The sequence below is a fragment of the Cherax quadricarinatus genome, chromosome 88, assembly GCF_038502225.1.
Source record: "Cherax quadricarinatus isolate ZL_2023a chromosome 88, ASM3850222v1, whole genome shotgun sequence".
Taxonomy (NCBI): Eukaryota; Metazoa; Arthropoda; class Malacostraca; order Decapoda; family Parastacidae; genus Cherax; species Cherax quadricarinatus.
Window position 1 is genome coordinate 3,791,112 of NC_091379.1, and position 26,933 is coordinate 3,818,044.

The 26,933-nt window shown below is 45.0% G+C and overlaps 1 protein-coding gene across 11 annotated transcripts in view; it reads left to right on the forward strand.

The window, feature by feature from the left end:
• The window catches only part of LOC128698664 (homeobox protein extradenticle), a 280,392-nt gene that overhangs the window by 121,214 nt on the left and 132,245 nt on the right, over nucleotides 1–26,933 (forward strand). For all 11 annotated transcript variants that reach the window (XM_070103865.1, XM_070103862.1, XM_070103863.1 and 8 more), the window contains one exon: nucleotides 25,152–25,390. In XM_070103865.1, the coding sequence (XP_069959966.1) occupies nucleotides 25,202–25,390 (189 nt within the window). In that variant the 5' untranslated portion in view covers nucleotides 25,152–25,201. Of the gene's footprint in view, nucleotides 1–25,151; nucleotides 25,391–26,933 lie in introns of those variants that run through there.

The following is a 26,933-nucleotide window of genomic DNA, read 5'->3' on the forward strand; positions in this document are numbered from 1 at the left end:
ATGACTGTTTTGTGACTGGATTCATGACTGTTTTGTGACTGGATTCATGACTGTTGTAAACATGTTTTGTGACTGGATTCATGACTGTTTTGTGACTGGATTCATGACTGTTGTAAACGTGTTTTGTGACTGGATTCATGACTGTTTTGTGACTGGATTCATGACTGTTGTAAACATGTTTTGTGACTGGATTCATGACTGTTTTGTGACTGGATTCATGACTGTTGTAAACGTGTTTTGTGACTGGATTCATGACTGTTTTGTGACTGGATTCATGACTGTTGTAAACATGTTTTGTGACTGGATTCATGACTGTTTTGTGACTGGATTCATGACTGTTTTGTGACTGGATTCATGACTGTTTTGTGACTGGATTCATGACTGTTTTGTGACTGGATTCATGACTGTTGTAAACGTGTTTTGTGACTTAATTCATGACTGTTTTGTGACTGGATTCATGACTGTTGTAAACATGTTTTGTGACTGGAGTCATGACTGTTTTGTGACTGGATTCATGACTGTTTTGTGACTGGATTCATGACTGTTTTGTGACTGGATTCATGACTGTTTTGTGACTGGATTCATGACTGTTGTAAACGTGTTTTGTGACTGGATTCATGACTGTTTTGTGACTGGATTCATGACTGTTGTTAACATGTTTTGTGACTGGATTCATGACTGTTGTAAACGTGTTTTGTGACTGGATTCATGACTGTTTTGTGACTGGATTCATGACTGTTGTTAACATGTTTTGTGACTGGATTCATGACTGTTGTAAACGTGTTTTGTGACTGGATTCATGACTGTTTTGTGACTGGATTCATGACTGTTTTGTGACTGGATTCATGACTGTTTTGTGACTGGATTCATGACTGTTGTAAAAATGTTTTGTGACTGGATTCATGACTGTTTTGTGACTGGATTCATGACTGTTGTAAACATGTTTTGTGACTGGATTCATGACTGTTTTGTGACTGGATTCATGACTGTTGTAAACATGTTTTGTGACTGGATTCATGACTGTTTTGTGACTGGATTCATGACTGTTGTAAACGTGTTTTGTGGCTAAATTCATGACTGTTGTAAACGTGTTTTGTGACTGGATTCATGACTGTTGTAAACGTGTTTTGTGGCTAAATTCATGACTGTTGTAAACGTGTTTTGTGACTGGATTCATGACTGTTGTAAACGTCTTTTGTGACTGGATTCATGACTGTTGTAAACGTGTTTTGTGACTGGATTCATGACTGTTGTAAACGTGTTTTGTGACTGGATTCATGACTGTTGTAAACGTGTTTTGTGACTGGATTCATGACTGTTGTAAACGTGTTTTGTGACTGGATTCATGACTGTTGTAAACGTCTTTTGTGGCTAAATTCATGACTGTTGTAAACGTGTTTTGTGACTGGATTCATGACTGTTGTAAACGTGTTTGTGACTGGATTCATGACTGTTGTAAACTCGTTGCCATTATGCCCAATACATTCGTAATTCACTTGTTAGTGGGTTGTTATCAGTGTAACATGTTGAGTACAAGAAGGGTTCCTGGACCCAACCTGTGCCTCTCTGATCTTTTCACTGCATCTCACAGAATAGGTTGGTGTGACTACCACTCACAGGATGGGTATGAGGTGGCTACCACACACAGGATGGGTATGAGGTGGCTACCACACACAGGATGGGTATGAGGTGGCTACCACACACAGGATGGGTATGGGGTGACTACCACTCACAGGATGGGTATGAGGTGGCTACCACACACAGGATGGATGGGTATGAGGTGGCTACCACACCCATGATGGGTATGAGGTGGCTACCACACACAGGATGGGTATGAGGTGGCTACCACACACAGGATGGGTATGAGGTGGCTACCACACACAGGATGGGTATGAGGTGGCTACCACACACAGGATGGGTATGAGGTGGCTACCACACACAGGATGGGTATGAGGTGGCTACCACACAGGCTGGGTATGGGGTGACTACCACTCACAGGATGGGTATGAGGTGGCTACCACACACAGGATGGGTATGAGGTGGCTACCACACACAGGATGGGTATGAGGTGGCTACCACACACAGGATGGGTATGAGGTGGCTACCACACACAGGATGGGTATGAGGTGGCTACCACACACAGGATGGGTATGAGGTGGCTACCACACACAGGATGGGTATGAGGTGGCTACCACACACAGGATGGGTATGAGGTGGCTACCACACACAGGATGGGTATGAGGTGGCTACCACACAGGATGGGTATGGGGTGACTACCACTCACAGGATGGGTATGAGGTGGCTACCACACACAGGATGGGTATGAGGTGGCTACCACACACAGGATGGGTATGAGGTGGCTACCACACACAGGATGGGTATGAGGTGGCTACCACACACAGGATGGGTATGAGGTGGCTACCACACACAGGATGGGTATGAGGTGGCTACCACACACAGGATGGGTATGAGGTGGCTACCACACACAGGATGGGTATGAGGTGGCTACCACACAGGATGGGTATGGGGTGACTACCACTCACAGGATGGGTATGAGGTGGCTACCACACACAGGATGGGTATGAGGTGGCTACCACACACAGGATGGGTATGAGGTGGCTACCACACACAGGATGGGTATGAGGTGGCTACCACACACAGGATGGGTATGAGGTGGCTACCACACACAGGATGGGTATGAGGTGGCTACCACACACAGGATGGGTATGAGGTGGCTACCACTCAGAGGATGGGTATGAGGTGGCTACCACACACAGGATGGGTATGGGGTGACTACCACTTACAGGATGGGTATGGGGTGACTACCACTCACAGGATGGGTATCAGTATACATTACGTTATACCTCCATTCATCACCCACATATTTACCCCTCCCCCCTCCCCCCCACTCATCACTTACATTCATCACATTCTCGTAATATGCAGATGTGTAAATGACAACATTTTGTTTTTGCAGGTGTGTGGTAGTGGTGGTAATGTGACTTAGTAGCAGGTGTGTGGTAGTGGTGGTAATGTGACTTAGTAGCAGGTGTGTGGTAGTGGTGGTAATGTGACTTAGTAGCAGGTGTGTGGTAGTGGTGGTAATGTGACTTAGTAGCAGGTGTGTGGTAGTGGTGGTAATGTGACTTAGTAGCAGGTGTGTGGTAGTGGTGGTAATGTGACTTAGTAGCAGGTGTGTGGTAGTGGTGGTAATGTGACTTAGTAGCAGGTGTGTGGTAGTGGTGGTAATGTGACTTAGTAGCAGGTGTGTGGTAGTGGTGGTAATGTGACTTAGTAGCAGGTGTGTGGTAGTGGTGGTAATGTGACTTAGTAGCAGGTGTGTGGTAGTGGTGGTAATGTGACTTAGTAGCAGGTGTGTGGTAGTGGTGGTAATGTGACTTAGTAGCAGGTGTGTGATAGTGGTGGTAATGTGACTTAGTAGCAGGTGTGTGGTAGTGGTGATAATGTGACTTAGTAGCAGGTGTGTGGTAGTGGTGGTAATGTGACTTAGTAGCAGGTGTGTGGTAGTGGTGGTAATGTGACTTAGTAGCAGGTGTGTGGTAGTGGTGGTAATGTGACTTAGTAGCAGGTGTGTGGTAGTGGTGGTAATGTGACTTAGTAGCAGGTGTGTGGTAGTGGTGGTAATGTGACTTAGTAGCAGGGGTGAGGTGAGTGTTATGTTGTGGTGGTGGTAGTAGTGGTAATAGTGGTGGTAGTGGTAATGGTGGTAGTGTTGGTAATGGTAGTGGTAGTAGTGGTAATGGTGGTGGTGATGGTAGTGGTAGTAGTGGTGGCAGTGGTAATGGTGGTAGTGTTGGTAGTAATGGTAGTGGTAGTAGTGGTAATGGTGGTAGTAATGGTAGTGGTAATGGTGGTAGTGTTGGTAGTAATGGTAGTGGTAATGGTGGTGGTGGTAGTAATGGTATTAGTGGTAGTTGTAATGGTGGTAGTAATGATAGTGGTGGTAGTAATGGTAGTGGTAATGGTGGTAGTGGTGATAATAGTGGCGGTGGTGGTAGTGGTGGTAGAGAATCAAGGACCAACAACCATATCTCGCCTCTTTCGTTCATCTGGTGGTAGTGGTGGTGGAGAATCAAGGACCAAGAACCATATCTCGCCACCCTCGTTCATCTGGTGGTAGTGGTGGTGGTGGTGGAGAATCAAGGACCAACAACAATATCTCACCACCCTCGTTCATCTGGTGGTAGTGGTGGTGGTGGAGAATCAAGGAACAACAACCATATCTCGCCACGTGATGGTGGAGAATCAAGGAACAACAACCATATCTCGCCACGTGATGGTGGAGAATCAAGGAACAACAGCCATATCTCGCCACCCTCGTTCATCTGGTGGTAGTGGTGGAGAATCAAGGACCAACAACAATATCACGCCACCCTCGTTCATCTGGTGGTAGTAGTGGTAGTGGTGGTGGCGGTGGAGAATCAAGGACCAACAACAATATCTCGCCACCCTCGTTCATCTGGTGGTGGTGGTGGAGAATCAAGGACCAACAACAATATCTCGCCACCCTCGTTCATCTGGTGGTAGTGGTGGTGGTGGTGGAGAATCAAGGACCAACAACAATATCTCGCCACCCTCGTTCATCTGGTGGTAGTAGTGGTGGTGGAGAATCAAGGACCAACAACAATATCTCGCCACCCTCGTTCATCTGGTGGTAGTAGTGGTGGTGGTGGTGGAGAATCAAGGACCAACAGCAATATCTCGCCACCCTCGTTCATCTGGTGGTAGTAGTGGTGGTGGTGGTGGAGAATCAAGGACCAACAACAATATCTCGCCACCCTCGTTCATTTGGTGGTGGTGGAGAATCAAGGACCAACAACAATATCTCGCCACCCTCGTTCAACTGGAGTGGTCATCTGGTGGTGGTGGTGGTGGAGAATCAAGGCCACCTGGTGGTAGTGGTGGTGGAGAATCAACAATATCTCGCCACCCTCGTTCATCTGGTGGTAGTAGTGGCGGTGGTGGTGGTGGAGAATCAAGGACCAACAACAATATCTCGCCACCCTCGTTCATCTGGTGGTAGTGGTGGTGGAGAATCAAGGACCAACAACAATATCTCGCCACCCTCGTTCAACTGGTGGTAGTGGTGGTGGTGGTGGAGAATCAAGGACCAACAACAATATCTCGCCACCCTCGTTCATCTGGTGGTAGTGGTGGTGGTGGTGGAGAATCAAGGACCAACAACATCTCGCCACCCTCGTTCATCTGGTGGTAGTGGTGGTGGAGAATCAAGGACCAACAACAATATCTCGCCACCCTCGTTCAACTGGTGGTAGTGGTGGTGGTGGTGGAGAATCAAGGACCAACAACAATATCTCGCCACCCTCGTTCATCTGGTGGTAGTAGTGGTAGTGGTGGTGGTGGTGGAGAATCAAGGACCAACAACAATATCTCGCCACCCTCGTTCATCTGGTGGTAGTGGTGGTGGTGGTGGAGAATCAAGGACCAACAACAATATCTCGCCACCCTCGTTCATCTCTCACCATTGTCCACCTCTGAAATATGTGAACATAATGTTGACTAGCGGCCAATAATACGTGTGCCGCTGGAGACAAGTGGTGGGTGGTGGCGGTAGTGGTAGGCGGTGGTGGTAGTAGTGGTGGGTGGTAGTGGTAGGCGGTGGTGGTAGTAGTGGTAGGCGGTGGTGGTAGTAGTGGTGGGTGGTAGTGGTAGGCGGTGGTGGTAGTAGTGGTAGGCGGTGGTGGTAGTTGTGGGTGGTGGCGGTGGCGGTAGTGGTTGGTGGTAGTAGTGGTGGGTGGTAGTGGTAGGCGGTGGTGGTAGTAGTGGGTGGTAGGCGGTATTAGTAGTAGTGGTGGGTGGTAGGCGGTAGTGATAGGCGGTGGTGGTAGTAGTGGTGGGTGGTAGTGGTAGGCGGTGGTGGTAGTAGTGGTAGGCGGAGGTGGTAGTGGTAGGTGGTGGTGGTAGTAGTGGTAGGCAGTGGTGGTAGTAGTAGGGGTGGGTGGTAGTGGTAGGCGGTGGTGGTAGTAGTAGTAGTGGGTGGTGGTTTCAAATTATATATGTATATATATATATATATATATATATATATATATATATATATATATATATATATATATATATATATATATATATATATATATATATATATATATATATTATCACACTGGCCGGTTCCCACCTAGGCAGGGTGGCCCGAAAAAGAAAAACTTTCACCATCATTCACTCCATCACTGTCTTGCCAGAAGGGTGCTTTACACTACAGTTTTTAAACTGCAACATTAACACCCCTCCTTCAGAGTGCAGGCACTGTACTTCCCATCTCCAGGACTCAAGTCCGGCCTGCCGGTTTCCCTGAACCCCTTCATAAATGTTACTTTGCTCACACTCCAACAGCACGTCAAGTATTAAAAACCATTTGTCTCCATTCACTCCTATCAAACACGCTCACGCATGCCTGCTGGAAGTCCAAGCCCCTCGCACACAAAACTTCCTTTACCCCCTCCCTCCACCCTTTCCTAGGCCGACCCCTACCCCGCCTTCCTTCCACTATATATATATATATATATATATATATATATATATATATATATATATATATATATATATATATATACACACACACAGTAAACAGGTGATATCACAATATGCAGAACAACGACTGTGAGAAAATAGTGAATTTCCAAGCACTTTCGTGACTTCTCACATTATCAACTTCCTTGATAATGTGAGAAGTCACGAAAGCGGTGGTTGCTCTGCATATATAGTCACAAGGGATGGAAATCTTCAGCTCAGGATCTTTCACAATTATCCATGCTTCATCAGGAGTTACACATAAGAGAATCTACCCGGAGAATTTGTCACATTTCCTCTTGAAAACAGAGCGTAGACGTGGAAGATACATTATAATCTACACCGGGAAAATCTGAAGGGATTGGTCCCAAATCTGCAAACACACATACGAATCATTATTCATGAAGGTGCAAAAGTACCTTCCCCCCCCCTCCCATTCAAAACCAGGGATGCAGTGAATACTGGAAACCACAGTAAGTGTGAAAGGGCCAAGACTTTTTAACAACCTCCAGAAGAAATGTTGCAACTTTAAAAAGAGACCCCCAGCTATATATTATCATGCATTTTCTGAATGAGTAAGTAATGTTGAGAAAGAGGGAGAGGCATGGCTTGGTACCTGTATGAATAAAACCTCTATAACCATAACCCGTATGACTGTAACGTGTATGACTGTAACCTGTATTACTGTAACTTGTATAGCTGTAACCTGTATGACTGTAACCTGTATGACTGTAACCTGTATGACTGTAACCTGTATTACTGTAACCTGTGTGACTGTAACCTGTATTACTGTAACTTGTATTAATGTAACTTGTATAGCTGTAACCTGTATGACTGTAACCTGTATGACTGTAACCTGTATGACTGTAACCTGTATTACTGTAACCTGTATTACTGTAACTTGTATAGCTGTAACCTGTATGACTGTAACCTGTATGACTGTAACCTGTATTATTGTAATTTGTATTACTGTAACTTGTATAGCTGTAACCTGTATGACTGTAACCTGTATGACTGTAACCTGTATGACTGTAACCTGTATGACTGTAACCTGTATGACTGTAACCTGTATGACTGTAACCTGTATGACTGTAACCTGTATGACTGTAACCTGTATGTTATCTGGAAATGTATAATTTTATCCCTGAGGTATGTATTGTACACTTGAGTGTATGTTTCTGTATATATACACCGGGAGGTGTATGTCTCCCAGTGTATGTACACTGAGAGATATACACCTCTCAGGGTATAGACACTGAGAGGTGTATCTGTGTATATATACTGAGAGGTGTATCTGTGTATATATACTGAGAGGTGTATCTGTGTATATATACTGAGAGGTGTATCTGTGTATATATACTGAGAGGTGTATCTGTGTATATATACTGAGAGGTGTATCTGTGTATATATACTGAGAGGTGTATCTGTGTATATATACTGAGAGGTGTATCTATGTATATATACTGAGAGGCTTATGTGTATATACATTAAGAGGTGGATGTCTAGGTGTATATACACTGAAATGTGTATGTCTCACTATATATACACTGGTAGGTGTCTCTCTGTGTATATACACTGGTAGATGTCTCTCTGTGTATATACACTGAGAGATGTCTCTCTGTGTATATACACTGAGAGATGTCTCTCTGTGTATATACACTGAGAGATGTCTCTCTGTGTATATACACTGAGAGATGTCTCTCTGTGTATATACACTGAGAGATGTCTCTCTGTGTATATACACTGAGAGATGTCTCTCTGTGTATATACACTGAGAGATGTCTCTCTGTGTATATACACTGAGAGATGTCTCTCTGTGTATATACACTGAGAGATGTCTCTCTGTGTATATACACTGAGAGATGTCTCTCTGTGTATATACACTGAGAGATGTCTCTCTGTGTATATACACTGAGAGATGTCTCTCTGTGTATATACACTGAGAGATGTCTCTCTGTGTATATACACTGTGACTTTGATTCCTGTTGTAGTTATTAAAGTGATCATGACTGGTGGTGTACAGGTGACGTGCACCATTAATGACTCTCGTTCAGTCGATAACCTTTAAATCCCCATTAACAACCCCCCCCCCTCCCAAAATATTCTTAGATTATCTTCTTATAGTTTTCTCTTCCTTACATCGCGCCTGCTTGCCTCTCATTCCCAAAGTGCTGTTTGACCCTTACAAGTTTATCACTTCCTCTAATAATAATTCCTCCCATTTCTTTTATATTGTCCCATTTCCCCACATTTTTATTAATGATAATGTAATTAATATTATTACACACACACATTCCTCACGTAATTAATGGCGCCAGTATTTCTCTTTCATTAAGTTAACCTATACCATTTCCGGACAGAATTTTGAATTGTAAATAGTGACACCATCATATATACATACATAAATACATACATACATATATATATATATATATATATATATATATATATATATATATATATATATATATATATATATATATATATATATATATTATATATATATATATATATATATATATATATATATATATATATATATATATATATATATATATATATATATATATATATATATATATATATATATATATATATGATACACCGACTGTGAGCTTACCCTATACTATGTGATAGTTACACAGTTGGAACAAAAGCTTTCCTTGTCATATTCCATCACAGATGTACAAGGTTAGAGAAGTCAGGTATGAGAGACGTCAGGTCAGTGTGTCGGTGAAGTCACCTTGGCCAGCTCGCTTGAAATATTGCAACTACCAGGTTTGTGGACTAGTGTTATACACGACGATCAATGCAGCCTCAAGGCAGCGTCTACCTGTGATAGGTTTCCAGGGAGAACATATGCCTCAGCCCGGCCCTGGGTCAGGCTTGTCTGGCGTCTCCTCTTGAAGACTGCGCCACACAGACGGCCTTGCCTTCTGTGAATACAAGAAGTTATAATAGACTTGCTGGAACATATTACAAATAACCCGCACACAGGAGAGAGGAGCTTGCGACGACGTCTCGGTCTCTCCTGGACCATTGTCAAGTCACAACTGAGCGACAAAGAACAGGGAACGCCAGAAGACTGGATGGAAGGAAGGATGGGAAATAAGGGAGCGGTAGCAGCAGTACGAATAGCAGCAGTAGATGTATTATTAACAATAATGGTATCAGTAGTAGTAATGGGATAGTACCAGTGGTAGTTCTAGTGATAGAAAAATAGCACTTCTAAATTCTTTCATTTTTCCAATACAGAGTAAGTGAAATTTATCCTCAGTAAGCATCATATTTTTGTGTGCCGCTAGAAGACTGTAAAACTTGGGTTATTTCTGCGTTCTGGTTTGTAGTCATCAGTGAATACCAGTATAATATGAAATTAAGACACATGTGCAACATGTGTCTTAATTTCATCTTGTCGGTGTTACATACCATTCTTACACAACCAGTATAATATGACTTCTTGTATCGTCTGTAAAACATGGTACACTTTATGTCTGTATGTTGATTATACAATGATACAGTGCTGTAGTTTATGTCTCTGGGTTAGTTATATAGTGTTACAGTGCTGTGGTTTATGTCCTGGGTTAGTTACACAAGCTACAGTGCTGTGGTTTATGTCTCTGGGTTAGTTATATAGTGCTACAGTGCTGTGGTTTATGTCCTGGGTTAGTTATATAGTGCTACAGTGCTGTGGTTTATGTCCTGGGTTAGTTACACAAGCTACAGTGCTGTGGTTTATGTCTCTGGGTTAGTTATATAGTGCTACAGTGCTGTGGTTTATGTCCTGGGTTAGTTACACAAGCTACAGTGCTGTGGTTTATGTCTCTGGGTTAGTTATATAGTGCTACAGTGCTGTGGTTTATGTCCTGGGTTAGTTATATAGTGCTACAGTGCTGTGGTTTATGTCCTGGGTTAGTTATATAGTGCTACAGTGCTGTGGTTTATGTCCTGGGTTAGTTACACAAGCTACAGTGCTGTGGTTTATGTCTCTGGGTTAGTTATATAGTGCTACAGTGCTGTGGTTTATGTCCTGGGTTAGTTATATAGTGCTACAGTGCTGTGGTTTATGTCCTGGGTTAGTTATATAGTGCTACAGTGCTGTGGTTTATGTCCTGGGTTAGTTACACAAGCTACAGTGCTGTGGTTTATGTCTCTGGGTTAGTTATATAGTGCTACAGTGCTGTGGTTTATGTCCTGGGTTAGTTACACAAGCTACAGTGCTGTGGTTTATGTCTCTGGGTTAGTTATATAGTGCTACAGTGCTGTGGTTTATGTCCTGGGTTAGTTATATAGTGCTACAGTGCTGTGGTTTATGTCCTGGGTTAGTTATATAGTGCTACAGTGCTGTGGTTTATGTCCTGGGTTAGTTACACAAGCTACAGTGCTGTGGTTTATGTCTCTGGGTTAGTTATATAGTGCTACAGTGCTGTGGTTTATGTCCTGGGTTAGTTACACAAGCTACAGTGTGCTGTGGTTTATGTCTCTGGGTTAGTTATATAGTGCTACAGTGCTGTGGTTTATGTCCTGGGTTAGTTACACAAGCTACAGTGCTGTGGTTTATGTCTCTGGGTTAGTTATATAGTGCTACAGTGCTGTGGTTTATGTCCTGGGTTAGTTATATAGTGCTACAGTACTGTGGTTTATGTCTCTGGGTTAGTTATACAATGCTACAGTACTGAGGGTTATGTCCTGGGTTAGTTATATAGTGCTACAGTGCTGTGGTTTATGTCTCTGGGTTAGTTATACAATGCTACAGTGCTGTGGGTTATGTCCTGGGTTAGTTACACAAGCTACAGTACTGTGGGTTATGTCCTGGGTTAGTTATATAGTGCTACAGTGCTGTGGTTTATGTCTCTGGGTTAGTTATACAATGCTACAGTGCTGTGGGTTATGTCCTGGGTTAGTTACACAAGCTACAGTACTGTGGGTTATGTCCTGGGTTAGGTATATAGTGCTACAGTGCTGTGGGTTATGTCCTGGGTTAGTTATATAATGCTACAGTGCTGTGGGTTATGTCCTGGGTTAGTTATATAATGCTACAGTGCTGTGGGTTATGTCCTGGGTTAGTTATATAATGCTACAGTGCTGTGGGTTATGTCCTGGGTTAGTTATATAATGCTACAGTGTGGGTTATGTCCTGGGTTAGTTATATAGTGCTACAGTGCTGTGGGTTATGTCGTGGGTTAGTTATACAAGCTGCAGTACTGTGGGTTATGTCCTGGGTTAGTTATATAGTGCTACAGTACTGTGGGTTATGTTCTGGGTTAGTTATATAGTGCTACAGTGCTGTGGGTTATGTCCTGGGTTAGTTACACAAGCTACAGTACTGTGGGTTATGTCCTGGGTTAGTTATATAGTGCTACAGTGCTGTGGGTTATGTTCTGGGTTAGTTATGAGACAGAATTGGGACGAGCACTGTACCGTAAGGAGCACATCTTTTAACTATGTCAGCTTCTCGTTTTACCTTGTTCAATGTTATGTTTTGCGTCCGATTTCTTAGAAAATTTAAAATACATTTCGCCTACGCTTCCAGTTATTCCTTTTTCACACATATTGCATTGTCTTCTTAGCTCATAGAGGATTTAATCTGAAATAAAAAAAATTCCGATTTAATGGCTGGCCCATGGCGGTTCTCCGAGGGGTAGAAAGGCTCTCGAAACTCATCAGAGGTATATCAAAGGCATTGCTCTGCCTTGAAGTCCGTTAAATTAATGTAAACAAAACTTCACCTGGTCCTGATCCATCTGGAGGCCTGGTCATGGACCTGGCCGCGGGGGCGTTGATCCCTGGAATGCCCTTCAGGTAGACTCCAGGTAGGTAAACCATACCCCCGGCCGGGATTGAACCCGAGGTCATAGAGTCTCAAAACTCCAGCCCGTCGCGTTAGCCACTAGACCAGCTAACGCGACGGGCTGGAGGTTTGAGACTCTCTGACCGCGGGTTCAATCCCGGCCGGGGGTATGGTTTGTTTGCAATCGTGTCATTACGATTTCTTGAGTCCAGGTAGGTAGTAATCAAGAATACATTAAATACCTTAAAGAAGAGATCGAGGTAAACTTATCAGTGTATATACATTGGGAGACGTATATCTCTCGGTGCATATACCTTGTACGGAAGGGCAAAAGCGAGAGCCCAAGAGCTATGGTTCAACCTCGTCAGAAGCAACTGTATGCACGCTAAAATTTGATGCGCTGTTACACTATGGTCACACTTAGTCTCTGGCGATGTATGTGTACAGTCAGCGGCAGGAGGGAGGTTTCTCTCCAGGGAGGACCCCTCAAGGAAGGCTCCTTGACGCTGGTGAGGGGCTCTTGATCTAGGGAATTGGATCTGTGCTCCAGTTCCCTGAATTAAGCCTGAATGCCTTCCATCCCCCCATAGGCGCTGTATAATCCTACGGGTTTAGTGCTTCCCCCTTGATTATAATAATAATAATAATCTCCAGGGAGGAGAAAAAACTCCCTTCTCCCTTTCCCAGGAAGGGAGATGGGAGTTCCCCTTTCGTGGGCCGGAGGGGACTACGTCCCCCCGTGGCGGGGAGAGAAGAGGCCTTTTAGGGAGATAAGAGGGGAGAGATGAGTGACAAATGACACATTCCTCAAGTCCCCGCTGTAACCACGCGTGTGTGGGAGTGTGTGTGTGGGAGTGTGTGTGTGTGGGTGTGTGTGTGTGTGGGAGTGTGTGTGTGGGAGTGTGTGTGGGAGTGTGTGTGTGGGAGTGTGTGTGTGTGTGGGGGTGTGGGAATGTGTGTGTGGGAGTGTGTGGGTGTGTGTGGAAGTGTGTATGTGTAGGAGGGATGGTGGATGATTGTGTGGGAGGGATAGTGGATGATTGTGTGGGAGGGATAGTGGATGATTGTGTGGGAGGGATGGTGGATGATTGTGTGGGAGGGATAGTGGATGATTGTGTGGGAGGGATGGTGGATGATTGTGTGGGAGGGATGGTGGATGATTGTGTGGGAGGGATGGTGGATGGTTGTGTGGGAGGAATGGTGGATGGTTGTGTGGGAGGAATGGTGGATGGTTGTGTGGGAGGGATGGTGGATGGTTGTGTGGGAGGAATGGTGGATGGTTGTGTGGGAGGGATGGTGGATGATTGTGTGGGAGGGATAGTGGATGATTGTGTGGGAGGGATAGTGGATGATTGTGTGGGAGGGATGGTGGATGATTGTGTGGGAGGGATAGTGGATGATTGTGTGGGAGGGATAGTGGATGATTGTGTGGGAGGGATAGTGGATGATTGTGTGGGAGGGATAGTGGATGATTGTGTGGGAGGGATAGTGGATGATTGTGTGGGAGGGATAGTAGATGATTGTGTGGGAGGGATAGTAGATGATTGTGTGGGAGGGATAGTGGATGATTGTGTGCGGGGGAGGAATGGTGGATGACTGTGTGTGTGTAAGAGGAAGGTGGATGATCTGACATATTAGCATATGGTGATGATAATAATTTTTATTTGTACAAGTACAGGTACAAGGTATATCTGCCTGTTATATACCATCACAGAGGCTGGGACTCATACAAGGTGTTGCAGTGTGTCAACCTGGACTGCAGTAGGGAATTAAGGACGTCATCAAATATTCCAGCAAGGATTCATCTGTTACGGGAGATTTTCAAGGCTTTCTTCTGCCGAGCTGGAGTCACTATCACTTGATAATTGTCGTCTCTCAGGATAGTCTGTCTTATGTATTGCAGAAATGGAGTTTTTATGAAGATATGTAAATCCCAAAGGGAGGATAAGAAGAATTATGCATGAGAGGGAGAGTGGAAGGAAAGAGGGAGAGGGGGCTTCTCTGTGATTATGTAACCATATATACATATATATATATATATATATATATATATATATATATATATATATATATATATATACTAGTGGATAACAATGATGAGTCATTATATATTTAAGAATATAGAATAGTGCTAGTCTCGTGACATTGTATTTTATGTTTATGGTATATAAAGGCTGCACTACATGAGCAGTGGGCTGCTGTTCTGTTCTGTGTGATAGTTACATATGTATGTTGTTAGGTAGTTCATATGTACACACACACACACACACACACACACACACACACACACACACACACACACACACACACACGCAGTTCCAAGTGACCCATTCTAGCAGGCCTGGGTCACTAACAACTGGACATTTGGACATTTAGCTGTATAGTGGCGAAGACCTTGTGTCTTTCCACTGAACTTAGATGTACAATAAGCAAGGATAAGAAGCTGGCTTGTGGTTACACACATCTGTCATAGGTAACGATAGTCTGGGTTTGGCAGTCACAGTGTCTTACCTGGAGTTTACCTGGAGAGAGTTCCGGGGGTCAACGCCCCCGCGGCCCGGTCTGTGACCAGGCCTCCTGTCAGTAGATGTTTTGTATTGTGATGAGTAAGACACTTGCAACAGTATCTTTATTGATGAAAGGTTTAGGCTACATAGTAGGCTTCTTCAGTCAGATAGAGGCAGCAGGTGTAGTAGTGAAATGAAGATGATGTAATCTGTTCGTTAACCTTGGAAACTATATTATTTGAGGTGGTCAGTCCCTCAGCCTGCAAGGTTGAGGGACTGATTACCTCATTATTCCCCTACTACACCTGCTGCCTCTGTATTTGACTGAAGAAGCCTACTGTGTAGGCGGAACGTTTAAACAATAAAAATAGGGAACTATTGCACATGTGACTGAATCATCAACTTGTCGATATTTTTCATCATTCTCAACATAACTTCGTGACGGGAACAGATCACAACTCTTGATACCTGTGCTCTCAGAGCTCTGTGTTTTATCGTCTACCAGAAGATAAGATTAGATTTTTAACCCAGGAGGGTTAGCCACCCAGGATAACCCAAGAAAGTCAGTGCGTCATCCAGGAGTTTGTCTTATTTCCATTGTGGTCCTCAATCTTGTCCCCCAGGATGCCACCCACACCAGCCGACTAACACCCAGGTACCTACTTGCTAGGTAAACAGGGCAACAGGTGTAAGGAAACACGTCGAAATGTTTCCACCCCGGGAATCGAACCCGGGCCCTCCGTGTGTGAAGCGGAAGCTTTAGCCACTAGGCCACCAGGGGCACTGATATCCCTCAGCGTAATAGTTTTAAGAATTAAAGGCTGCCCGGTTATAACTCCACCTCTGACCTGACACAAGAAGACCTAGCATCTTGTAAGTGTTATTGTCGGTAGTTGATTTATGTTTGGAAAGGTATTGTTCCGAGCGTTATCCAGGTTACTTTTTAATGTGGGTGGTGGATAATTCCCTGTATGGGAGGGAAGAGGATGGCTAAGTGGGTGTGGGCGTGTGGGAGGTATGTAGAATGGCTTAGTAGATGCTGGTGTATAATAATATTAATAATAATAAGGTATACAGACCATAGCTGACATCAGTAACATACTACTACTCAGCTTGTTATGCTGAGCATTTCCCGCAAATTAGGTCAGTTTTGTCTCCAGGATGCGGCCCACACCAGTCAGCTAACACCCAGGTACCTAATTTACTGCTAGATGAACAGGGACAGCAGGTGTCTTAAGGAAACACGTCCTAATGTTTCCACCCATACCGGGGATCGAACCACGGACTTCAGTGTGTGAGCTGAGTGTGCTAGAAATCGAGCTACGGGCGGGATGGCTAAGTAGGGGCCGCCATGGCTGGCACAGAGAAACACGCTGTAATGAAGATCGTCCCCCTACAACTAATCTCTCGCATCATCCATCTTCGCCACTCATGCTGAATTACACAAAAAATCCAGACATTTCCCGGCTATGGAGGGAGGGAAGGAGGGAGAGAGCGGGAAGAGAGAGAGAGAGAGAGAGAGAGAGAGGAGTCCGTGCATTGTTTGGGTGTTGTGGAGTGAGGGGAAGAGGGAGAGGGTAGGTAGGACAGGATGAATGAGGGGAAGGGATACAAGATTTACGAAGCTCTGGAAATTTGGCCGGTGATGTAGGGTGAGAGGCAGGTGGTGCAAGAGGGGAGAGAGAGAGAGAGAGAGAGAGAGAGAGAGAGAGAGAGAGATAGTAGGAATGTTAAAATACTGGCTCACTATTCCTGCTGCTGTTGTGTAGTGGTGTGTGTTGTGATATGTATGTTATATGAGTGTAGGAATGTGCATGGTGTGCTATGATGGTATGAATGTAGTGATGTAAGGGGTGTAGTGTAGATCACACTACACCCCACGACAAGTGTACAAAGTTACATATTAATGAATGGCACTGTCCAGTACTTTCTACAATGGCGTCTTTAACTCAGAGAGATCTCCCTAAGTTAGGGATATTTTCCCTGATTTAGTGGCATCTTTCCTTCAGCTTGGGATATTTTTCTCCCTGTTAGGGAGATCGTCCCCTGACTTGGGAAGAAAACAGTGTAGCGGGAGCCTGGTAATGCTGTCCATGATGGGACTCTGGTCCTGGTTTGCTCACAATAATTAAGGCAGTCGACAATGTGACGGTTAAAAACACTGGAATTAATAGACTTTCAAGCCATTACACTTTAAAGGGAGATAAGACCGTGGGCGCCATCACTATCACTAATAGTATCTGTCAGGCTACCACCCTGTCTGCTGCTGCTGGGCGGGACACCCTGTCTGCTGCTGCTGGGCGGGACACCCTGTCTGCTGCTGCTGTGCGGGACACCCTGTCTGCTGCTATGTGGGACACCCTGTCTGCTGCTGTGTGTGGGATACCCTGTCTGTATGGGCCAGTAGTCCCATACAGACAGGGTATAGAGGTACACACAGGGTACAGTGTTCCTCTTTTTTTACGTTCTTATAGGAGAGAAAACTTTTACAGCGACACAAGAACATAGGCAGCGCTGCAGCAGGCCTACTGGCCCAAGCTGGGCAGGTCCAGCTCACACCCACCCACGTGTCGGGGGGTGGAGGTGTTGCAGTGCTCAACAAGGCAGGTGACAGGGGCGTGGGTGAGACGGTGGCACGGGTGATAGGGTACGTTGGTGTGGGGGGGGGTAATGCAGAGTGTACAACAAGACCGGGAGTGGCAGGGTAGGGGATGTGGCAGGGGCAGGGGGGGGGAACTTATGACATGGTAGTAGGTAAAGCAGGAATCTGATGTGCTCTTGTGGGCGCGCGATGACCATAAAGTCGCTCGTTATACGACATTGATAGTAATTGTGGGCTTTACGAGCACCTTTGTCGGCGACCCGGCCCGTTCCTGGACCTTGGTGCTGTTGCTCCTAGTACTGCTGATGCTGCTGTTGCTAGTTGGTGCTGCTGCTGGTGCTAATGGATGGTTGTTGTCTACCAACCTACTACCTGTATTCCACACGTACGACAGGAGGGTAGTACCTCCCTGGATGGTTATCTCCCTAGATGGTTGTCTCCCTGGATGGTTGTCTTCCTGGATGGTTGTCTCCTTGGATGGTTGTTGTCTCCCTGGATGGTTGTCTCTGGATGGTTGTCTCCCTGGATGGTTGTTGTCTCCGTGGATGGTTGTCTCTCTGGATGGTTGTCTCCCTGGATGGTTGTTGTCTCCCTGGATGGTTGTTGTCTCCCTGGATGGTTGTCTCCCTGGATGGTTGTTGTCTCCCTGGATGGTTGTTGTCTCCCTGGATGGGTGTTGTCTCCCTGGATGGTTGTCTCCCTGGATGGTTGTCTCCTTGGATGGTTGTTGTTTCCCTGGATGGTTGTCTCTCTGGATGGTTGTCTCTCTGGATGGTTGTCTCTCTGGATGGTTGTCTCCCTGGATGGTTGTTGTCTCCCTGGATGGTTGTCTCTCTGGATGGTTGTCTCCCTGGATGGTTGTTGTCTCCCTGGATGATTGTTGTCTCCCTGGATGGTTGTTGTCTCCCTGGATGATTGTTGTCTCCCTGGATGGTTGTTGTCTCCCTGGATGGTTGTTGTCTCCCTGGATGGTTGTCTCCCTGATGGTTGTCTCCCTGGATGGTTGTCTTCCTGGATGGTTGTTGTCTTCCTGGATGGTTGTTGTCTTCCTGGATGGTTGTTGTCTCCCTGGATGGTTGTCTCCCTGGATGGTTGTCTTCCTGGATGGTTGTTGTCTTCCTGGATGGTTGTCTTACTGGATGGCTGTTGTCTTCCTGGATGGTTGTTGTCTCCCTGGATGGTTGTTGTCTCCCTGGATGGTTGTCTCCCTGGATGGTTGTTGTCTCCCTGATGGTTGTTGTCTCCCTGGATGATTGTTGTCTCCCCTGATGGTTGTCTCCCTGGATGGTTGTTGTCTTCCTGGATGGTTGTTGTCTCCCTGGATGGTTGTTGTCTTCCTGGATGGTTGTCTTCCTGGATGGTTGTCTCCCTGGATGGTTGTTGTCTCCCTGATGGTTGTTGTCTCCCTGGATGGTTGTTGTCTCCCTGGATGGTTGTTGTCTCCCTGGATGGTTGTCTTCCTGGATGGTTGTTGTCTCCCTGGATGGTTGTTGTCTTCCTGGATTGTTGTTGTCTCCCTGGATGGTTGTTGTCTCCCTGGATGGTTGTCTCCCTGGATGGTTGTTGTCTCCCTGATGGTTGTTGTCTTCCTGGATGGTTGTTGTCTTCCTGGATGGTTGTCTTCCTGGATGGTTGTCTTCCTGGATGGTTGTTGTCTTCCTGGATGGTTGTTGTCTTCCTGGATTGTTGTTGTCTCCCTGGATGGTTGTTGTCTCCCTGGATGGTTGTCTCCCTGGATGGTTGTTGTCTCCCTGATGGTTGTTGTCTTCCTGGATGGTTGTTGTCTTCCTGGATGGTTGTCTTCCTGGATGGTTGTCTCTCTGGATGGTTGTCTCTCTGGATGGTTGTTGTCTCCCTGATGGTTGTTGTCTCCCTGGATGGTTGTCTTCCTGGATGGTTGTCTTCCTGGATGGTTATTGTCTCCCTGGATGGTTCGTGTTTTACGAGAATCCTAGAGGTAGATGGAATTAAAAAACCGACCAGTTATACAACACAGAGATGTACAGTACTTACAGGTACTGCCACAGATGCACAGTATAAATGCGTACAACAGCAACAAGTGTATTGTGTATACAACAGCTGTTCTTGACGTCAGATAATGAGTACGCACTTGTTGCTGTCACTGACGTGTTGTACAGCTGACACTTGATGTTGAGGGTGAAGCTACCAGTACAAGTGTACTCTGTACAACAACAGTAATAATAATAATAATAATAATAATAATAATAATAATAATAACAGCCAGTTAACTTTGTACTACAACAGTAATAATAATAATAATAATAATAATAATAATAATAATAATAGCCCATACAATGCACAGCATTTCGGAAATATACGCACCTCAGGACACAGGTATATACACGTATATACACTGATGTATATCACAGTATATATACAATAAAAGTTAAGTTCTTATTTTAAGAAGTGCGGTATATCGTCAGTCTGACCGTGGCCGACCTCCGGGAGTAACAAGACTCTGGAAACTCATCAAAGGTATATCAGTGAGGCAGAGGTTACTGGTTACACAGCCCTCAACCAGGCTATAAGGGTCATGTGCTTCAGCAGGTCGCAAACACCTGGAAAAATAGACACAAATGCAGTATAATGCCATCCTTTATTGACTACGTTTCGCCCACACAGTGGGCTTTAATAAGTCACAAACACATCTACCTGGGTAAAGAGTATATGAGTAGATATAACGTGGAGAATGTTGGGTAGGTTGGATTGGGGTGGACCTGCAAGGTCCCGTGATCTTCACCAACTCCAAGGCTGAGGGACTGATTACCTCGTCTTTTGTATGTAGTTCTACAATCTTCCCACTATGTCCTTGTATTGATAAAGCCAAACGTCTACAAATATACCCAGATGTTACACATGGGTCTAATTCTTCGTCTGAAAGTTGACATGTAGTGTGGATGACAGTAGCGGAGTTGTTGGCTGAATCATTCGACGACCTGGGTATAATGTGGTTGATCTTGTGGTGGTAGTGTAAAAACAGTGACACGGGGCACCATAACTTAAGCAACAGTTATAGTAGCCATCACAGCAGCTGAAGCAGCCATCACAGCAGCTGAAGCAGCCATCACAGCAGCTGAAACAGGAGGTACGGGGCTCCATGTTGGTACTGCATACTGCACATATTACACAACTTTCATCCACCTGGAGGCCTGGTCTAGGACCGGGCCGCGGGGGCCTTGACCCCTCAAAAAATCCATAAGGTAACCTCAAAACAGTGTTGGGTTCATTTAAATCACTGACGTACCAGGAACAATAGGAGTCTCAACAACTGATCCTTAGGGTACACCACTTGACAATTGTGCCCACTCAGACACCCACCACTGTCCTCTCTTCCATTCCCCACATATTCCTCTATTTGCTTGATACCGAGAAAAGATGAGTTAAGAATGAAGCGAGCACAGGAAATACTTAAAATTCATATATAAGATGATAAAAACCACTTTGAAGATCACAAAGGCACAGTACCGTGACTGGAACAATACACAAATAACCCTAATATAGGAGAGAGAAACTTACCATGACGTTTCGGTCCCACTTGGACCATTGACAAGTCACACTAGTACACGAAGATGAAGGAGCCAGTATATATAATATATATAAACCGCTTTGTTTACAAAGTGTTGATGACCTCTGGCTCTGGCTAAAGAGAGAGAGAGAGAGAGAGAGAGAGAGAGAGAGAGAGCAGGTGTTGAGGATAGAGGGAGGAGCGTGTGTTAGGTATGGAGTGCAGCAGGTGTGTCAGCAGGTGGTCTGGGAGGTGTGTTACCTATGGTTGTTCAGCACGCTCTCTCTTGTCACCCCCCCCCCACCTGTCTTCCTTCTCCTCCTCCTCCTTCTCTTCCTCCCCCTCTTCTCTTTTTTTCTCTTCATCCTCTTTTTCCTCCTCTTCCTAATCTTCCTCCTTCTCCCACGCTTGTATGGGAGGTGCAGCCTCACCCACTCAGGACAAAGCCCTTAAGTACTTTCCACACATACATTATCATGTATGTCTCTCTCCCACGGTCCAGCGAGCACATATTAAGGACGTTCCCAGTAATTTAAATGCTTTATTGGCTCTATGCTGGCTGTAAATGATCTCTTTATCTGTTCCAGCTCTAATATCTCTCCTGCCCTGAACGGGGCCGTCAACACTGAACAATATTCCAAATAAGAGAGCACAAGCGATTTGAAAACTGTCACCATTGGCACTGTTTCCCTTGTTTTTAACCCTTAAACTGTCCAAGCGTAGATCTACGTTTTTTTCAACATTTGAAAGTATATAAAAAACTAGATCTTTTTTACATTTGAAAAAGTGTAAAGAAACTTTGATCTACGCTTTTTTTGTTGTTATATTTGAATATATGTAAAAACAACGTAGATCTACTTTTGGAGCACTACGCATGTGAACGTAGATCTGCTTGGACAGTTTAAGGGTTAAAGTTTTAATTATCCGGCCCATCATCTTCCTGGTTGTTGTGACATTTGTCGTATTATGTTCTTTGAAAAAAAGGTCAGCCGACATAGGTACTCCCAGGTCTTTCACGTGTTCTTTTCCTTCTGTTTGATGGTCCTCTTGAGTTTTGTATACATTGACCCTTGTAAGTTATTTATTCTTTCCATATCTAAGCAGCTGGAACTTATCACCATGTTCAGGATACGACGAGAGAGAGAGAGATGAGTGAATCTAAACGTAGAGGGAAGATCGTCAAGTGAGAGGCGCGAGAAGCCAGAGTTTAGAAGAGGGGCCCTGACAGAGATAAGGGAATCCCTGAATGCAGTGCACTGGGAAAGGAAACAGGAAGGAAGATCTGGAAAGTCAGCGGATGAAATTGAGTACATAGCTAAAACTTACTGGGAGACAGAGAACTTCATACCCAAATGTAAAAGGGGAAATATAAAAGAGAATGAGAACCCATGGGGTCAACCAGAGATACAGAGAGGCAAAGAGATGCATAAGAGCATGGAAAAACTATAGGATGCGAAGGACAGACGAGAACAGAGAAGTGAGCAGAGGAATCAGAAATGAATATGCAAGGGTGAAGAGAGAGGTTACTTGAAGGGTGTTTTCAGGGGTCATCGCTCACCCGCTGCCCGGTCCCAGCCTCAGGGTGTCGGGAAAGTGGAATGACCTTAGCGAAGAACTGGTGCAGGCAGGCTTCATGCATAGTTTTAAGAGCAGATACGAAAGGGTCCACGGAACTAAGAGGGAGTGAATCTGGCAAGCGGCAAGTTGAGAGGCTGAGCTAGAGGCTAATACTCAACCCCTGCAAGCACATATAAGCGAGCACAGATCCATGCATGTGTTGCCTATATCCGCGGCAGTCTTTGATGTTCCGTGTGCGTGTTGCGTTGAGTCATTAGGGTTACCCGGGCTCCAGTTGTGTTGTTGCAGCAACAAAACTCACATGCTAGACAGTTGTGACTCGTATCACCAATAAAATAACATTTACAACTAGGTTATACTGCGAGCATAAATCACCTTGAGGTTGGAGGAGATTGCTTGATCATTGCATGTCGTGTGTGGCATCCATGAGGCTGCACAGCAGATGCGCTCGGTCACTACCTTGTACCTGGCCTCTCCCGCCCTTTAATTTGGTGGGCCGCAGTCATTGTTCGCCTTATTAAACTTATTAACCAAGGGGAGGAGGAGGAGGCGCGTGCTGCTCCCTCCTGCCCAACCTTCACCTTTGCTGACCTCGTCTCCCTGTAATCACACGCTTGCCTTCACGCCAGCCTTGTGCCATGTCACTAACATAATATATCTTCCTTAGTAATCAGGTTTCGGTGGGTGATCGAGGCTGTGTTTCGAACCTGGTCTCAGACCGGGCCTTGGGGGTGATAATCTCCCTAACAGATACAAGTGTACAAGTGCACGTATGCTAATAGCGACATCGTGGGAATGAGACACAGACATGCACAAGGACAAGTGACCTTTTTCTCCTTTCTCTCATCTATAAATACTGCTATGTTTAACTGTTTTATAAATGACAAAACCACAGGTAGCTAAAAATAAGTCTTTTGATTGTACAAACGTGTGTTGTTACTACACAACTGTGTTGTGTTGGGGAGTACGAGGGATCGATGGTGTGGCCTTACACAACACTACCATCACTTTCATTATATTGTCACACTCCCATTTTCACTTGCTATACCGAATCTCAGCAACATTTTGACTGGGGATGTTAGAAATAGCTCTTGGCATCAAATATAACAGCTACAAGCTAGAGGCACCTGTCATCCACAACACGCTCTTGTTTATACCCGGAAAGGGGTTTTACATTCTTCGTTTTAGTGGCAGTTTAAGCCTTCAGCAATTTTATTTTCCATTTTATTAACAACAGTTTAATTCAGAGTTGTTCGTAGTAATATGTTCTTAACAATTTAGTTGTAAATTGTATTCGTTTGTGATACTGTTCTTGTGGACATGAAGTACGAGTGTTTAGGTTTTGTTGTGGACAGGAACGTTTCGCTCTGTTTCGAGCTTTATCAGGTCATAGATTTGATAAAGGTGGTACATAGGTGTCTGGTGCTAATAGTCAGGTGTTAACGGTCAGGTGTTAGGTGTTAACAGTAAGGTGCTAATAGTCAAGTGTTATTAGTCAGGTGTCAGGTGCCAAGTCATGTGCTAACAGTCAGATGTTAGGTGCTGATAGTCAGGTGTCAGATGCCAACAGTCATGTGCTAACAGTCAGATGTCAGGTGCTGAGTCAGGCATCAGGTGCTGACAGTATTTTAGCAATTGGTGTCAGCCTGGAGGAAGTATAAATGTCAGCTACTCTAGCTGGCTCTTGCACTGTACCACCTGATCCATCAAACTGTCAGCTCTGGCAACACGCATGCTGCCATCCTCCAAACTATATTCATTTAACAAGTTAAGACATCTTTTGCAGTGATAATTATTTTTCGTCTACGTAAGACTGCAGGGGACGACCAGCAACACCCTGGTTGATTACGTATCAAGAGTAGTACTCTGGAAACTGTTATGTACTCGTGATATACCTGTGATCATCTCATATATATATATATATATATATATATATATATATATATATATATATATATATATATATATATATATATATATATATATATATATATATATATATACTTAGTGCAGGCGCTGTACTTCAGACCACCAGGACTCAAGCCTGATTAACTGGTTACCCTGAATCCCTTCATCAGTGTTACCTTCCTAACACTCCAACAGCACGTCAGATCGTTAAAAAAAAAACGGTTATCTCTACTCATTCCTAACACGCTCACACGAGGCTGTTGGATGTCCAAGTTCCAGCACTCAAAACATCCTTTACCCCTTAGTGGTAGTAGTAGTATTAGCAGCAGCAGCAACAGTAGTAGTAGTAGTAGTAGTAGTAAGAGTAGCAGTAGTAGTAGTAGTAGTAGTAGTAGTAGCAGCAGGAGCAGTATTAAGTAGTAGTAGTAGTAGTAGTAGTAGTAGTAGCAGCAGTATTAATAGTAGTAGTAGTAGCAGTAGAAGTAGCAGCAGTAACAGTAGTAGTAATAGCAGTAGCAGCAAAAGAAGTAGCAGCAGCAGTAGTAGCAGTAGTAGTAGCAGCAGCAGTATTAATAGTAGTAGTAGCAGTATTAATAGTAGCAACAGTAGTAGTAGTAGTAGTAGTAGCAATATTAGTAGTACTCACCTGCCAGCTGAGATTATATATTTGTTATATTTTTCTTTCAGTATTGTCGCTGCGCAACACGCAGGAGGAGGAGCCGCCTGATCCACAGTTGATGAGACTAGACAACATGCTCATCGCCGAGGGTGTGGCGGGGCCGGAGAAGGGCGGGGGAGCTGGAGCAGCCGCCAACGCCTCCGCCGCCGCCGGAGCCGGGGACTCAGCCATCGAGCACTCAGATTACCGTGCCAAGCTCTCACAAATCAGACAGATATACCATCAAGAATTGGAGAAATACGAACAGGTAAGTTCCTCTTAATTATGTTCCCTCAAGAGCTTCCTTACCTTTGTATCTTCGATGATTTCCGATTTTTTTTCTACTCCCAGAGTCCGGCTTTGGGCCAGGCTCGTTTGGTGCTTGCCTTGTCAACCAGGCTGTTTACCTGGAGTTTACCTGGAGAGAGTTCCGGGGGTCAACGCCCCCGCGGCCCTGTCTGTGACCTGTCACAGACTGGTTGATCTGGCATCTGGTGAAGATACATTTGTCCACATGCCTCTTGAAAACTGTCACGGCAGTGTTTCTCATATCTTCTGGTGAGATGTTGAATAGTCTGTGGGCCACGGATGTTGATTCAGTGTTCCCTTATTGTGCCCAATGCACCCATTCTTTTCAGTTGGTTTATTTTGCACAGTAAACTAGCCACTATCTATTGGATGGATGTGGCGTACATAATGCTATAGCCATTAGCGTCCACTGGATGGATATGGCTTGCACACTAAACTGGCCACTAGCCACCACCGTCCACTTGATGGAGATGACTTGCACACTAAACTAGCCACTAGCCACCACCGTCCACTTGATGGAGATGACTTGCACACTAAACTAGCCACTAGCCACCACCGTCCACTGGATGGATATGGCTTGCACACTAAACTGGCCACTAGCCACCACCGTCCACTGGATGGATATGACTTGCACACTAAACTAGCCACTAGCCACCACCGTCCACTGGATGGATATGGCTTGCACACTAAACTGGCCACTAGCCACCACCGTCCACTGGATGGATATGACTTGCACACTAAACTAGCCACTTCGCAGGCAAAAATTTATCTGTAACTCGGAGAGCTGGAGAAATAGGATCAGGTAAGCTGCCTCCACTACTTATGAAGTCAGTTATTAAATGTGTTTTTGTTACTGGCATATTCGTGAATATATATACTCTGTATATATGAAGAATATTAGGTACACCCGCAGTGTGCTGCTAGGTAATTTTTGTGTGTTACATTGTTGGTACACTTGTAGTGTGCAGCTGTTCCTGTACAACGGTTTTGTTATGTGATGATAGGTTGCTTGCTTTCCCTGGTATGTTCCCTCAAACTGAAGGAAATCTTCCAGCCTGAGTTAGGAGACTGAAGATATCTTCTAGTATCCCACTGTGGGTTCCATAACTAGGAGACTTCAGGAGGGTGCTGTAGATACCTTCTAGTACCCCCACTGTGGGTTCTGTGGCTAGGAGACTTCAGGAGGGTGCTGGAGATACCTTCTAGTACCCCCACTGTGGGTTCTGTGGCTAGGAGACTTCAGGAGGGTGCTGGAGATACCTTCTAGTACCCCCACTGTGGGTTCTGTGGCTAGGAGACTTCAGGAGGGTGCTGGAGATATCTTCTAGTACCCCCAATGTGGGTTCTGTGGCTAGGAGACTTCAGGAGGGTGCTGTAGATACCTTCTAGTACCCCCACTGTGGGTTCTGTGGCTAGGAGACTTCAGGAGGGTGCTGTAGATATCTTCTAGTACCCCCAATGTGGGTTCTGTGGCTAGGAGACTTCAGGAGGGCGCTGAAGAC